This window comes from Carcharhinus amblyrhynchos, chromosome 18 (assembly GCF_965287045.1).
Source record: "Carcharhinus amblyrhynchos chromosome 18, sCarAmb.v2.hapA, whole genome shotgun sequence".
In the NCBI taxonomy this organism is placed as follows: Eukaryota; Metazoa; Chordata; class Chondrichthyes; order Carcharhiniformes; family Carcharhinidae; genus Carcharhinus; species Carcharhinus amblyrhynchos.
Window position 1 is genome coordinate 44,344,663 of NC_137341.1, and position 15,239 is coordinate 44,359,901.

At 44.9% G+C, this 15,239-nt stretch overlaps 1 protein-coding gene across 1 annotated transcript in view; it reads left to right on the plus strand.

The window, feature by feature from the left end:
- Nucleotides 1-2,337: 2,337 nt before the first annotated feature.
- Nucleotides 2,338-15,239, plus strand: part of igfals (insulin-like growth factor binding protein, acid labile subunit) — a 48,074-nt gene continuing 35,172 nt past the window's right edge. The window contains exons 1-2 of the mRNA XM_080206187.1: nt 2,338-2,428; nt 15,089-15,181. Of these exons, the coding sequence (XP_080062313.1) occupies nt 2,338-2,428; nt 15,089-15,181 (184 nt within the window). The remainder of the gene's footprint in view (nt 2,429-15,088; nt 15,182-15,239) is intronic.

Below are 15,239 nucleotides of genomic sequence, written 5' to 3' on the forward strand. Positions count from 1 at the left end.
TTAAGCAACACTCCACCCTGACTTGGGAATATATCACCATTCCTTCAATGTTCTCGCTGGGTCAAAATCCTGAACTCACTCCCTAACAGTTCGGTGGTGTACCTACACCACATGGACTGCAGCGATTCAAGAAGGCAGTTCACTTCCCAAGGGCAATTAGGAATGAGCGATAAATGCCAGTTTATCCAAAGAAGCCCAGATCCTCTGAAAGAATTTTAAGAGTCTCCATTTGCTTAAGCGAATGTAGAATCATAGAACCCCTGCAGTGCAGAAGGAGACCATTCGGCCCATTGAGACTGCACCGACAACAATCCCACCCAGGCCCCCATCCCTGTAACTCTATGCATTTACTCAAATAATCCACCCGACCTTCCCCCTAACAGTAAGGAGCAGCTTAGCACAGACCATCAAGCTAACCTGCACATCTTTGGAGTGCGAGAAACCAGAGCACCCGGAGAAAGCCTGCTGACAAGGGGAGAACGTGCAAACTCTACACAGGCAGTGACCCGAGACGGGACTCGAACCTGGGTCCCTGAGACTGTGAGGCCGCAATGCTAATCACTGTGCCACCATGCTGCTCCACTAGCAATATAGCTCTTGAGTGAAAGTTCTCTCAGTGTGCTAATTGCAGCCAGTGTGATATATTTACAGTGTAGTTACTGTTGCAAGATAGGAAATGCAACAGCCTGTTTATTTTAGTTTGAACTAATAAACCAGAAGTGAGATGGAGTTGCAGTAAGCCCAGTTAACTCGGTGACACAGTGGTTAGCACTGCTGGCTCACGGCTCCAGGGACCTGGGTTCGATTCCCAGCTTGGGTCACTGTCTATGTGGAGTTTGCACATTCTCCTGTATTTACGTGGGTTTCTTCTGGGCGCTCTGGTTTCCTCCCACACCCCAAAGATACGTGGATTGGGCTGGTTGGACATGCTAAATTCACTCTTAGTGTCCCGGGATTTGATAGGTTAGAGAGATTAGCAGGGTAGCTAAGGGGGGATAGGATCTGGGTGGGATTGGTGTCAGTGCAGACTTGATGGGCCAAATGGCCTCATTCTGCACTGTAGGGATTCTACGATTCTGTGACTAGGTGGCTATCATGCGGCTCAGAGAAGCACCAATGGTGCAGGTTCGATTCCCACTCCAGCTGAAGCAGAGTTGAGACCTACTGCCCCTTCCCTGCCCCTGAAAGTGAACGGTAATGGCAAACCACCGAGGAGGGAAAGCAGCTCAGGATAAAGCAGCAGAAGACACTGAGCCAAGGATCTGCCTTCAGGCAGAGCACACACAACCAAAACTTGAACCAGGGCAAATTCCTGGGGGAGGCAACGGCCTAGTGGTATTATCACCAGCCTATTAAATCCCAAAACTCAACCAATGCCCTGGGGACCCAGGTTCAACATGCCGCCACAGCAGATGGTGGGGATTTAAATTCAACTTTAAAAATCTGGAATTAAGAGTCTCCCGTCCACTGGGCCTACTGATGACTATGAAACCATTGCCAGGAAACACCCGTCCAGTTCACTAATGTCCATTAGGCAAAGGTATCTGCCTGGTCCGGTCTACTTGTGACTCCAGACCTCCCTCCAAAATGACCTAGCAAAGCCCCTCAGTATTAGAGGCAGACAAAAAGTGCTGGTCAGTCCGAGCCCATATCCCATGAATGAATAAAAGGAAATCAAAGTGGTGATATTTGCAGATATTTTATTTTAGATTCATGAGCATAATGTTCTGTAAGAGTGTCTTTTTTGTTGCTTATTAAAACTTCTATCTTTTAACCTCTAACGTTGAACCTGCTTAAACATAGATTTCATCGCATCTTAATTGCGTGGGTTTTCTCCGGGTGCTCCGGTTTCCTCCCACACCCCAATGATTGGGCTGATTGGTGTAACAAATTGTCCCCAAATTAGTCTCCCCTCAATCTGGTTTCCAATGTGGGGTGCCATAAGCGTAGACAAGGGTCATGGGTGGAAGAGGGAACTCACAATGTTAAAATGGCGGCGCGGGCTCGTTGGGCCGAAGGGCCTGTTTCCCGGGCTGTGTTGTTCTTTGTTCTAAAAGTGACCAAATGCCTTCTTTATTGTCAGAGTGCTGCTGAGTTTCGACAATGTCCAGTTGTCATTCTACGACTTAAAACCAACCCCCAGTATCTTGCAAGGCAAGAAGAAAGGAACAGTTTCCCTCACGCCAGAAAGGGTGGGTAACCATTTAAACAAATTATTTGACACAGTTCGAACAGAGAAATAGATTTACTGGAGGTTGCAGACTCTCAAAATGGCTATTTACTCACCAGGTGATATTCATACCAAGGGATCAGTCCAAACCAATGAAATCTTTCTCGATGCCGTTCAGCTTCATGACAAGTTGTTCCGTTGAACAGACCATCTTGGGCGCCAACTACCTCAAGGGTAAAATTCGCGCCCAGCCTGGGGGTAAGTGGCAAAGCAATTTCCCTGCATGAAGGGTAAGGCGTCAAGAAAGGTCAGTCTGTAGATAAATAATTCTTCAATGATTCCGGAAGCCGGGAATGTGTGTTTTACGCTAAATTTTGTATGATCAACATTTGAGGGAGTTGAGTCGCCAGATGAAGAGTAACTTTAGCGTAAGGTTAAGTTCAATAACTTCCACATCAGTTCTTTAGTATTGTAATATAGTGACCTACCAAGAACAGAACCAAGTTAAATCTAGGTTCAGAACATAGGAATTAGGAGCAGAATTAAGCCCATCAAGCCTGCTCCGCCATTCAATCAAATCATTGCTGATCTCTCTCCCTGGTCTCAAATCCACCTCCCTCCTGTTCCCTATCTTACGACAGTGACTACACTGCGAATGTATCGCATTGACTGCAATCAGCACATTGAGAAAACTTACACCTACATTCCCTTAAACAAATTGAGACTTCTAAAATTCTTTCTGAGGATCTGGGCTTCTAATGTGAACCATTTATTGTTTCCTCTATCCCTTTATTTTTATAAGTATATCCACCTCTCCCTTAAAACCATTCAATGATTCAGACTCCAACATGCAATGTGGCACCGAGTTCCACAAGTTCACCATCCAGAGGTTATCTCTCCTCTTCTCATTTTTAATTTATTCATAGAACGTATTCATAGAATCCCTACAGTACAGAGGGAGGCCATTTGGCCCATCAACCACACAGGCCCTATTCCCGTAACCCCACACATTTACCCGACTACTGACACTAGGGGCAATTTAGCATGGCCAATCAACCTAACCTGCACATCTTTGAAGTGTGGGAGGAAACTGGAGCACCCGGAGGTAACCCACGCAGACACGGGGAAAATCTGCAAACTCCATACAGACCCGAGGCCGGAATTGAACCTGGGACCCTGGTGCTATGATCCCTGTAGCCCCCAGTATTGACCCTGCCGATCCCCCTGATACTAAGTGGCAATTTAGCATGTGCTACCATGCTGCCCAAATCTACCAATCCACTGCTTCTCAACCTAAACCTGTGATCCCTTGTTTTAGACAGGCAAAAGTCAGAGATATTGGTAAAGTATCACAATTTCATTAAGTTCTCAGAGTCACAATATTCGTCTGACTGCCCTTTATAACACTGCACTGATGAATTCTTAGCCAATATCTCATATTTGCCTCTTGTTAAGTGAGGACAAAATTAATTACACTCCTTCAAAAAAAAATAGACAGGACTTTATAGACTCACTCGTTCCAAAACCATAAAATCCCGCCCAAGCTCAACGGACTTTTCCATGGTTCACCCCTCGCTCGCTCCAATTCCTGTGGCAGGCAGGGCGGTAAAATTCCAGCCAATATTTGAATCTTCCTTAGAAAATCTTGATTTCCTCCCTGATGCCAAATATTTCTTTGAACGCTCTCCAAGGCCCATTTTTCTCAAGATTTGAATGGCGCTCCCAAACTTGGGGAAGCTCTTGAGATCACCTCCCTCTCAATCCAGGGCAGAATACAAGAAGAATACTGGTATAAGTGTTCCCTTTTTCATCTTAAATCTTCAACTTTTCTCATTCTCCCCATCATGGTTTTATTTGTCTTCCATTTTATCAATGCCACTCTTGCCGATGTTGATCCCCAGCAGTAAACATGCCACCTTACCTTCTCGTCCACCTTCTTTAATCTCATTCTTCCAAAATCCAGAATTTTTACTGTCACCTGCTATAATATCCTGGTATGATGCCTTACCACCAAAGTTCATGAATGTAGCCCAATCCATCACGCAAACCAACTTCCCATCCATTGACTCTGTCTACACCTCCTGCTGCCTTGGAAAAGCAGCCAGCATAATTAAGGATCCCATGCACCCCGGACATTCTCCCTTCCACCTTCTTCCATCGGGAAAAAGATACAAAAGTCTGAGGTCACATACCAACCGACTCAAGAACAGCTTCTTCCCTGCTCCTGTCAGACTTTTGAATGGATTTATCTTGCATTAAGTTGATCTTTCTCTACACCCTAGCTATGACTGTAACACTACATTCTGCTGTCCCTCCGTTCCTTCTTTATGAATGGTATGCTTTGTCCGAATAGCGCACGACAAAAATACTTTTCACTGTATGCAAATACGTGACAATAATAAATTAAATCAAATCAAAAAGTTTGATCTGTCTTTCCTACAAACTTCAACTTTGAAATCTTTCCTCTTGCTATACCTTGTCACATAGGATGCCATTTGATATTTATTACTTTATTTTAATTAGTCTCAGAGGTAGGCTTACATTCACTCAGCAATGAATTTACTGTGAAATCCCCTCGTTGCTAGACTCCGGTCCCTGTTCAGCTATGCTGAGGGAGAATTTAGCACAGCCAATGCACCTAACCGGAAACGTCTTTCAGACTGTTGGAGGAAACCGGAGCACCTGGAGGAAATGCACGCAGACGTGGGGAGAAGGTGCAGACTCCGCACAAACAGTGATCCAAGCCGGGAATTGAACCCGGGCCCCTGGTGTTGTGAAACAGCAGTGCTAACAACTGTGCCACTCTATAGGAAATATTTCTGTACTGAAACCTGATTAGAGGTACTTAAGAAGGATGTTGAATGGAACTGGGACGGTATATATTTAATTGGTTGCAGATTGCTTTAAGAGCTGATCATATGATTTGATGGCGATGTCGTTAGCGTATTTACAGAGGCTGCTGAATCCGTGTGTAAAGCCCGCAATCCTTATCATGGTTTAGGCATCATAGAAAGAAAATTGGCAACAATTTGGGATTTTGTTCCATCGAGAACATGAAGAAGAGACCCTAAGGTAAAAATACATTATGGGTTCTCACACTTTGAATATTGGAAGGCTGAGGAGAAGCAACAACTGGATGAATGATTTAAATGCCAGTGCAGGCCAACAATTTAGAAAGAAAGCTGCCTGTGTGATTTTAAAAGAGGAACGTATTCCGATTAGAGAAGGGTGAGATTCCAGGCAGAATCTGGCACATCTGAAAAAAAGAAATGATTTGCTGGAAGGTTGGAGTTGTTTGAAAAAATAATACATGAAGTCTTCAGAATAAAAGGGGCATGCGTACAGACCTGGCAGTGAAAATGATACATATTGAGCAGTAGCAAGAGAAATGGTGTGTTAATTAGGATCCATGGGGCATTTGAAAATGAATCAAGGCGTTCCTATTTCATGTTTTCAGTATTTTTGCACCAGTGAATAAAAATGCAATGAGTTGATTGTACCAGTTTTTTTCAGTACAATAGGAAGTAAAACTTACAATTTGCCCCAAGACTTGGTTCATCCAGCAAAACCAAAGCTTACGATGACCTGAGAAAGATCCTGGAAGGACATCAAAGCTATTGACCATCGCGGAATGGTTCAGGTTACACCAAAGAAATCAAGGGGAAGGCAAAAGTATTACTTAGTTTGTGACAACCTTAAAAAGAGTGGCACAGTATCGTAGGTTTGGTGAATGATTTGAAGACTCTCTTCAAGATCTTCTAGTTTGTGTCTTCCAAATGAAGGTAGCCAAAGAAGGCTGTTTACTGACCATACTTTGACTTTAAAGACAGCAGCAGAAAGTGTTGGTGAAACTGGCTGCTAAAGAGGCTTCACAATTTGGTGCAGGAATGAAGATCCACATGTTGGGGACTGCTCATATGAAGTCAAAACAGCAACAGGCATGTTACAGATGTGACAAAAGGACTCATTCAGCAAGTGAATGCTGGAGCAAGGATAGTATGCGGCTGTATAGGGCATAGGGCATAGGGCATTGGTGAGGCCGCAGCTGGAGTACTGTGTGCAGTTTTGGGCGCCGTACTTATGCAAGGATATTTTGGCCTTGGAGGGAGTGCAGAGGAGGTTTACTAGGCTGATGCCGGAGTTGAGGGGGTTGAGCTATGAGGAGAGGCTGAATAAACTAGGCTTGTACTCGTTAGAGTTTAGAAGAATGAGGGGAGATCTCATTGAGACATATAAGATGATGAATGGGATGGATAGGATAGAGGTGGAGAGACTCTTCCCGCTCAGAAAGGACAGTAGGACTAGGGGGCACAGCCTCAAGATAAAGGGGGGGCGGTTTAGAACGGAGTTGAGGAGGAACTTCTTCACTCAAAGGGTGGTGAATCTCTGGAATTCTCTGCCCGTTGAAGTGGTGGAGGCTACCTCGCTAAATATTTTTAAGAGGCGGGTTGATGGGTTTTTGATAAGAGAGGGGATTAAGGGTTATGGGGAGAGGGCGGGAATGTGGAACTGAGCCACGACAGATCAGCCATGATCTTATTGAATGGCGGGGCAGGCTCGAAGGGCTAGATGGCCTACTCCTGCTCCTATTTCTTATGTTCTTAGTTCATGCAAGAATTGTGGCAAAATGAGCCACATTACAAAATCTTGTTGAGTTAGACCAGCTTCCTTTCAGAAGAATATTCTGAAGAAGAATTTGGGTACCTTCAAGAAGAAGATACAATGTGGAAGAAAAGGATTGAAGAGACTGTGAAGAGAAAGTCCAAAAATATGATGAAGAGAGCTCCAACTGAACATCTTATCCATACAGGTGATTTGCAATGATTCTGGGTGTTTCCGAAGTTAAGCGGACAACCTATTAGGATGGAAGTTGATGCTGATGTATCTTTAATCCCTAACATTGCACACCAGAAAAAGCTGAAGCATTTTCCTTCAAAACCAGCGATGTGATTTTAAGGACATACATGAAAGAGATGTCATTAAAAAGTTACATCATGGTCAAGAAAGCATTCTTTCTGCTTGTATCACAGCTTGGTATGGCTCCTGCTCTGCCCAAGACTGCGAGGATCTACAAAAGGCCGTGAATGTAGCCCAGTCCATCAGGCAAATCAGCCTCCCATCCATTGACTCTGTCTACACTTCCCACTGCCTCGGAAAAGCAGCCAGCATAATTAAGGACCCCCACACACCCCAGACATTTTCCCTACAACCTTCTTCCATTGGGAAAAGATATAAAAGTCTGAGGTCACGTACCAACTGACTCAAGAACAGCTTCTTCCCTGCTGCTGTCAGGCGTTTTAATGGACCTATCTTGTATTAAGTTGATCTTTCCCTACACCCTAGCTATGACTGTAACACCACATTCTGCACTCTCTTGTTTCCTTTTTTATGAATGGTATGTTTTGTCTGTATAGCAGCTAGAAATAATACTTTTCACTGTATGTTAATACAAATGACAATAATAAATGGTTGAAGGAATTAGCACAAAATTGGCCCGATCTGGATGCTCAGATTGAAGAAAACATGTGAGTGTGTCAACCATGGAAACAAATAAGCAATATGCCACTACTATCTACTTGACACTCTTGGGAGTGGCCTAAAATGCCATGCCAATGATTGCATGTAGATTTTGCTGGCCCATTCCAAGGGTACTAATTGATGCACACTCGAAGTGGCCAGAAGTTGTTATCATGAAATCTACCACATCTGAACAAACCATTGGAAAACTTGATTACATTTTTTGCAAGACTTGGTAAACCAGAGCATATTGTTAGCAATAATGGATCCACGGTTTACTTCGCACGAGTTTGAGGATTATTTCAAAGTTAATGATATCCAACATTTAAAATCCACAGCTTATCATCCATCAACCAATGGATTAGCTGAAAGATTCATACAATCTTTCTTTAAAGGTTTCAAGAGAACAAGCTTTGACAAAGGGTCATCTGGACTCGAAACGTCAGCTGCTGAGATTTTCCAGAATTTTCTCTTTTGTGTCCAAGAGAATTTGTTATCGCGTCATGTGAATAACTTTTTGGCATCCTCTAGAAACACTACACACGGGACTACCCTAAATTCACCAGCATTACTACTCTTAAAGAGAAAGTTGAGAACTACATTTGATTTGCTATTAACTCCAGAATCTTCAGAGATGGTAGAGTGTCAAGAATAATCTCAAGTTTCCAGACAAGAGGTGAGGGCAAAACAACACCCATTTCAACAAGGAGAGCGAGTGTTAGTGCACAATTATGCCACGAGTGAGAAACAGGTACTAGACATAGTTTCAGTAAAAACAGTTCCAATTTCTTACACAGTTCAAACCGAACATCAACTAATTTGTTATCATCTTGAAATTATTCCTTCTAGTCATCTCTAGAGGTACCAACTTCTTTAGTCAATAGTCTTGTGAAAACTATCATAGATGATTAAGCTGAATCTGAGTTGCCCGATGGTTGTGTCTATGCAGCACGGTGGCACAGTGGTCAGCACTGCTACCTCACAGCACCAGGGATCTGGGTTCAATTCTAACCTCGGGTCACTCTCTGAGCAGAGTCTGAACCTTCTCCCTGTGTCTGCGTGGGTTTCCTCCGGGTGCTTCAGTTTCCTCACACAGTCCGAAAGGCACGCGGGTTAGGTGGATTGGCCATGCTAAGTTGATCCTAGTGTCAGGGGGATTAGCAGGCTAAGTAAATAGGGTTACGGGAATAAGACCTGGGTGGGATTGTGGTTGGTGCAGACGCGATGGGCTGAATGGTCTCTTTCCACACTGCAGGGATTCTATCATGCTGTTTGTTGTCATCGATGAGGATCTCAACACCATTAGTCATTTTGAGGCTGGTTGCGGTGTGTCCGAAGATGGCTGATCAGGGCCAATTTGGGCAGGGAACGTCCTGGCGCATATTGGACAGACTTGTGCAGACACTGTAGTTGTTGCGCTGGTGGCTCTGGACTTGCGCAGCTCGCGCTTAAGTTGTGCTTCAGCAATACACCTTGCCTTGTAAGCTTGATAGCCCTTGTGGTTGAGGCAGCACCAGGTAGAGTGGTTTTGTGCCAGCGTTTCCCAGGTGGTCTTGTCAATGTCAAGCGACTTCAGGGAGGCCTTGAGTGTGTCTTTGTAACATTTCTCCTGCCTTCCATGCGAGCTTCTTCCAGCGGAAAGGTCCCCAAAAGAGGAGCTGCTTGGATATGCACTCATCTGACATACGGATGACTTGACCTGCCTACTGGGTCTGCGCTCTCATCAGCAGTGTGTGGACTGATGGTAGGCTTGCTCTAGAGAGAACTTCAGTGTCGGGTACCTTGTCTTGCCATCCTGCTGCGTAATACTCTGCGAAGATAAGTCACGTGGAAATGATTGAGCTGACTTGCATGTCTTCGATACACAGTCCACGTTTCACAGGCATACAGGAGGGCAGTGAGTACCACAGCGCTGTAGACCTTCAGTTTTGTAGCTGGACTGATTCCTCGACGTAGCATGCTGCTATACTGAGTGAGGTTGATGCAGAATTAATTCTGAGAAAAGAAGCGTCTACTGAGTTCCAAATCATACTCCTCGGTCAAGGACAGCCAAATTCCAGAACATCGTGTACAACCAAAGAGAAATAGACATCCTCCTGATCGATTTTCTTATTGACTGTGTATAATGATTAATGATGCATTGTACTGTGTCTAGAGTATTATTGGTCCTACGGACGGGCAGCACGGTGGCACTGTAGTTAGCATTGCTGCCTCATAGCGCCAGGAACCCAGGTTCAAATCGGGCCACTGTCTGTATGGCGTTTGTACATTCTCCCCATGTCTGTGTGGGTTTCCTCCAGGTGCTCCAGTTTCCTCCCACACTCCAAAGATGTGCAGGTTAAGTTGATTGGCCATGTTAAATTGACCCTTAGTGTCAGGGGTTGTGGAAGTGGAGCCTGGGTGGGATTGTGGTTGATTCAAACTCGATGGGCCGGATGCCCCATTCTGCACCGTAGCGATTCTATCATTTTATGTTATGAATTCGCCCATTTCCCAATATAAAGGGCCTACATTCATTTTTGTTGTCTTTTTTCTCTTTACACACATATAGAAACTTCTACAGTCAGTTTTTCTGTTCCCCGCTATCTTAATTTCATATTCTATTTTTCTCTTCTTAATCAATCCCTTGGTCCGCTTTTGCTGAATTTTAAACTGCTCCTAGTCATCAGGTCTATTGCTTTGTCTTGCCATTTTGTATGCTTATTTTTGAAGCTAATACTACGTGTAATTTCCCTTGTAAACCATTTCTGTTTTGCCATGAATATGCTCCAGTTGATGACTTACAACCTCAGCGCATCTGTATATGTTGATCGCTCTTTAACAACAAATCCTTCCACTCTCAGTACATACGTTCTTATCCTGTCAGCAACGCGATCATCTTTTGCTGTCCAAATTCACAGGATTCTGTGAGATATGTTACTATCATCATATCCTGATCAACAGCCCCCTTTTTTCCCTTTAGCTCTAATGTTGAACATATACCGTTCATAAGTTACATTTACTTAGGATTTGAAGCATACTTTCAAAGTTTCTGCAGTCTGTTTATTTTGTTCTTTCCCTCCAACAATGTTTAAAGGTTTGCTGTTCATATTTGCCCCAGCTTCTTAACTAAATCTGTCACAATCTTAGGATTCTGCCGTTGCAAAAGTGGAGATACTGCCAGTTGCTCTGCATATCACCTTTTATTTCAACAGGAGGTGGAAGAGGGAGACTCACAGCTATGGTGGCGCACCCAATGGTTCAACTTCAGTCTGTTTCTTTGTTTGATTTTCCTTTACAATGACTTTTATTTAGAAGTTTTCAGCAGCTGTGAACATTTTTATGCTCCTCTTTGAATATCTGTGCTTCCATACAGCTCTTCACTCTCAATCTCTGCTCCGCTTCCGACACCATGTTACGTGTTTAATTAGCACAGACACAATCTTTACTAGAAATGATTGTAACTTGGCTGCTCCCAACCAGTGCCTCAAGGCAGAGGTCACCAGACTGTGGCAAGCCAGGTAGGAGCTTTAGTACATGATCGCATTTCAATCCGAACACAGTGCGAGTTTTCACGGGTGCACTGAGAACACAGTAAGAAGTCTCACAACACCAGGTTAAAGTCCAACCGATTTATTTGATCGTAAACTCACAAGCTTTCGAGGTTTGCCCCTTCGTCAGGTGAATGAAGAGCTCTGGCCCCAGACAGAGCATTTAATAGCACACACGGCTTACAGATGACCGATTAGAATGCGAGTCTTCACAGCTAACCTGCTACTCAAGTTTTAAAGATGCGGACAATGTGAGTGGAGACAGCATTAGGTTAAAGAGGTGTGTATTGTCTCCAGACAGTACAGTAAGTGAGGTTTTGCAAACCCAGGCAAGTCACGGGGGATACAGATACTGCGACATGAACCCAAGATCCCTGTTGAGACCATCCTCATGTGTGCGGAACTTGGCTATCAGTTTCTGCTCAGCGACTCTGCGCTGTTGTGGGTCGTGAAGGCCGCCTTGGAGAACGCTTACCCGAAGGTCAGAGGCGAACTACGCCATCTACATACACTGAGAACACCCAGAACACCCTTACCACCAAAACCCTCGTGTCCTCAACTGCTGCCAAATTATCAAACTAAAGTTTATTAAATAGTGTCATAAGTAGGCTTACATTAACACTGCAATGAAGTTACTGTGCAACTCCCCTAGTCACCACACTTAGGCGCCTGTTCGGGTACACTGAATTTAGCATGGCCAATGCACCTAACCAGCACATCTTTCAGACTGCGAAAGTAAACTGGAGCATCCGAAGGAAACCCATGCAGACATGGGGAGAATGTGCAGACTCTGCACAGACAGTGACCCAAGCTGGGGATTGAACCCAGGTCCCTGGCACTGTGAGGCAGCAGTGCTAACCACTGTTCCACCCCAGGGACAGGGGAGAAGCCATTCAGGAAGGGCAGAGGGGTTTCAGGAAGGGTGAGGGTGAAAGCACAGAAAACCTGATAAGAAATGCTTACTCATTCTACAATGAATGCCTGCAAAGCAGAAGGAGGCCATTCGGCCCATTGAGTCTGCACTGACAACAATCCCACCCAAACCTTTTCACTGCAACCCCACCTTTTTCTTCCCTGCTAATCCCACTGATGGGACATTAAGGGGCAAATAGTATAGCTAATCTGCCTAACCAGCATGTCCTTCAGAGGAAACCAGAGCACCTGGAGGAAACCCACGCAGGCACGGGGAGAATGTGCAGACTCCGCACAGACAGTGACCTGAGCTGGGAATTGAACCCGGGTCCCTGGTGCTGTGGAGTAGCAGTGCTAACCACTGTGCCACCGTGCCACTCCAAACTACTCACCTGATATCTTGTACTGGATGAGCAGTAATGTTCTTCAATTAAATATTGGGGAGATTGAAGCCATCACATTGGCTCCTACTCGGAATCCTGTTTACGGTATCTTCTTCACCCTGGCATCAAACAAATCAAGTCTGTTCACAACACTCGTGGCCATGCCTTCAATCGCCTACAGGCTGGAAACTCTAGAATCCCTTCCCTACATCTCTTTCCAGCTCTACCTCACTTTAAGAGACTCCTTAAACCTACCCCTTTACATCTGCTCCAATAACTCGCAGCTCAGTGTCGTACTTTACTTAATAATGGCCCTGCAAAGCCCCTTGGGCATTTTATTTTGTTCAAAGGTGCCATAAAAAGGTAAGTTGTTGTTGTCGCCTCTCTTAGAACATAGAACACTACAGCACAAACAGGCCCTCCAGCCTACAAGGTGCGCCGATCATATCCATACCTACCAGGCTTATCTATAACTCTCAATCCCTTTAAACCCCATGTACTCATCCAGAAGTCTCTTAAAAGACCCCAGCGAGTTCGCCTCCATCACCACTGACGGCAGCCGATTCCACTCACTCACCACCCTCTGAGTGAAAAACTTACCCCTAACATCTCCTCTGTACTTGCTCCCCAGCACCTTAAACCTGTGTCCTCTCATAGCGACCATTTCAGCCCTGGGAAATAGCCTCCGAGAATCCACCCTATCTATACCTCTCGACATTTTATAAACCTCTATCAGGTCGCCTCTCAACCTTCGTCTCTCCAGGGAGAAGAGACCTAGCTCCCTCAACCTATCTTCATAAGACATGCCTCCCAATCCAGGCAACATCCTTGTAAATCTCCTCTGCACCCTCTCAATAGCTTCCACATCCTTCTTGTAGTGAGGCAACCAGGACTGCGCACAGTACTCCAAGTTTTTGAAACTTGTTTGTGTCCCTGCAGATCACCATATGCCAAAGAATTTTTAAGTTTATTCATTAGTGTCACAAGTAGGCTTACATTAACACTGCAGTGAAGTTACATAGAAACTAAAAGCCGGAGGAGGCTATTCAGCCCTTCGAGCCTGGTCCATCATTCCTTTTGATCATGGCTGATCATCAAATTCAATATCCTGATCCCCTCTTCCTCCCATATCTCTCGATCCCTTTAGCCCCAAGAGGTATATCAAATTTCTTCTTCAATTCACACATTTTGTTCTCAAGTACTTTCTGTGGGAGTGAATTCTACACATTCGCCATCCTCTTGGTGAAGAAATTTCTCCTCACCTCAGTTCTAAAAGATCTACCCCTTATCCTCAAGCTATAATCCCTAGTTCTGGACTCCCCCACATCGGGAACATTCTCTCTGAATCTACCCTGTCTAATCCTGTTAGAATTTACAGGTTTCTATGAGATTGCCTCTCTCTCTTCTAAACTCCAGTGAATGCAGTCATAACCAATTTAGTCTCTCCTCATTTGACAGTCCTGCCATCCCAGGAATCAGCCTGGTAAACCTTTGGGATTTAGAACAAAAGAACAACACAGCACGGGAAACAGGCCCTTCGGCCCAACAAGCCCTCACCGCCATTAACATTATGAGCCCCCTCTCCACCCATGACCCTTGTCTATGCTTATGGCATTCCACATTGAGGGAAGACTAATTTAGGGACAATTTATTACCTCCAATCAGCCTCAGAGCACATCTTTGGTGTGTGGGAGGAAACTGGAGCGCCCGGAGAAAACCCACGCAAGCATGGGGAGAATGCGCAAACTCCCACAGACACTGGCCCAAATCCATGTATCTGCACAGCAAACAGTGATAGTCACTGAGCTGTCATGTTGCCCAGCATCTGGTCCAGTTTAAGCGTACACGTGAAGCACTAGGCTACTCTCGAAACATCCAAGAGCAGCCCTTGTACGACCCATCGCGTGTATGCCCCTCGTTGGACAACAAGGTGGACCGGATTAACTGTGAAAACTCCCTAGTTGCCACACTTCAGCTCCTGTTTGGGTACATTGAGGGAGAATTTTAGCATGGCCAATGCACCTAACCCGCACATCTTTGGACTGTGGGAGGACACCGGAGCACCCGAAGGAAATCTACACAGACAAAGGGGAGAATGTGTAGATTCCGCACAGATAGTGACCCAAGCCGGGAATCGAACCCGGGTCCCTGACGCTGTGAGGCAGCAGTGCTAACCACCGTGCCATCCCTTTAAATAAGGACTATTTCTTGTGTTTGTCAAGCTCAACCACAAGACAAAATGATACTGAGTTACATTACTCATGGCAGAAAAATGTACTTTGCGCTGGCAAATATTTACAAGCCATATGTAAGCGGCTTGCACAGAATAGGTTATTCATGGGTCATGGGTTATCCCAGGACTATTGTGAGGCACAGGCTGCTGAACTTTCAGACCTAGTTATTTAAAGACTTGTTATTTATTTAGTGACCTGATTTTTGTTTTGAGCGCAAACCAGTTTAGCAAGGTCTGAAAAGCTTCATCACCAGAGAATAGGAGCGTCCGCCAGTGATTTACTTACGGAACGTGGACCTGAAGCACCATTGCACGTGTCACAACTCTTGTTTTTCTGATCCAGGTGGCTGGGAAGGAACGGCAACTTTCAAATTGGTTTTCTACTCTGGAGGAGCAATTGACTTTGGAAAAGCGACGATAAACATAGCCACTCATGGTAGGCAATTTGGAAGTGAATCAAAACCTTAAAGGGCACTGTATGGAATGTATTTTTA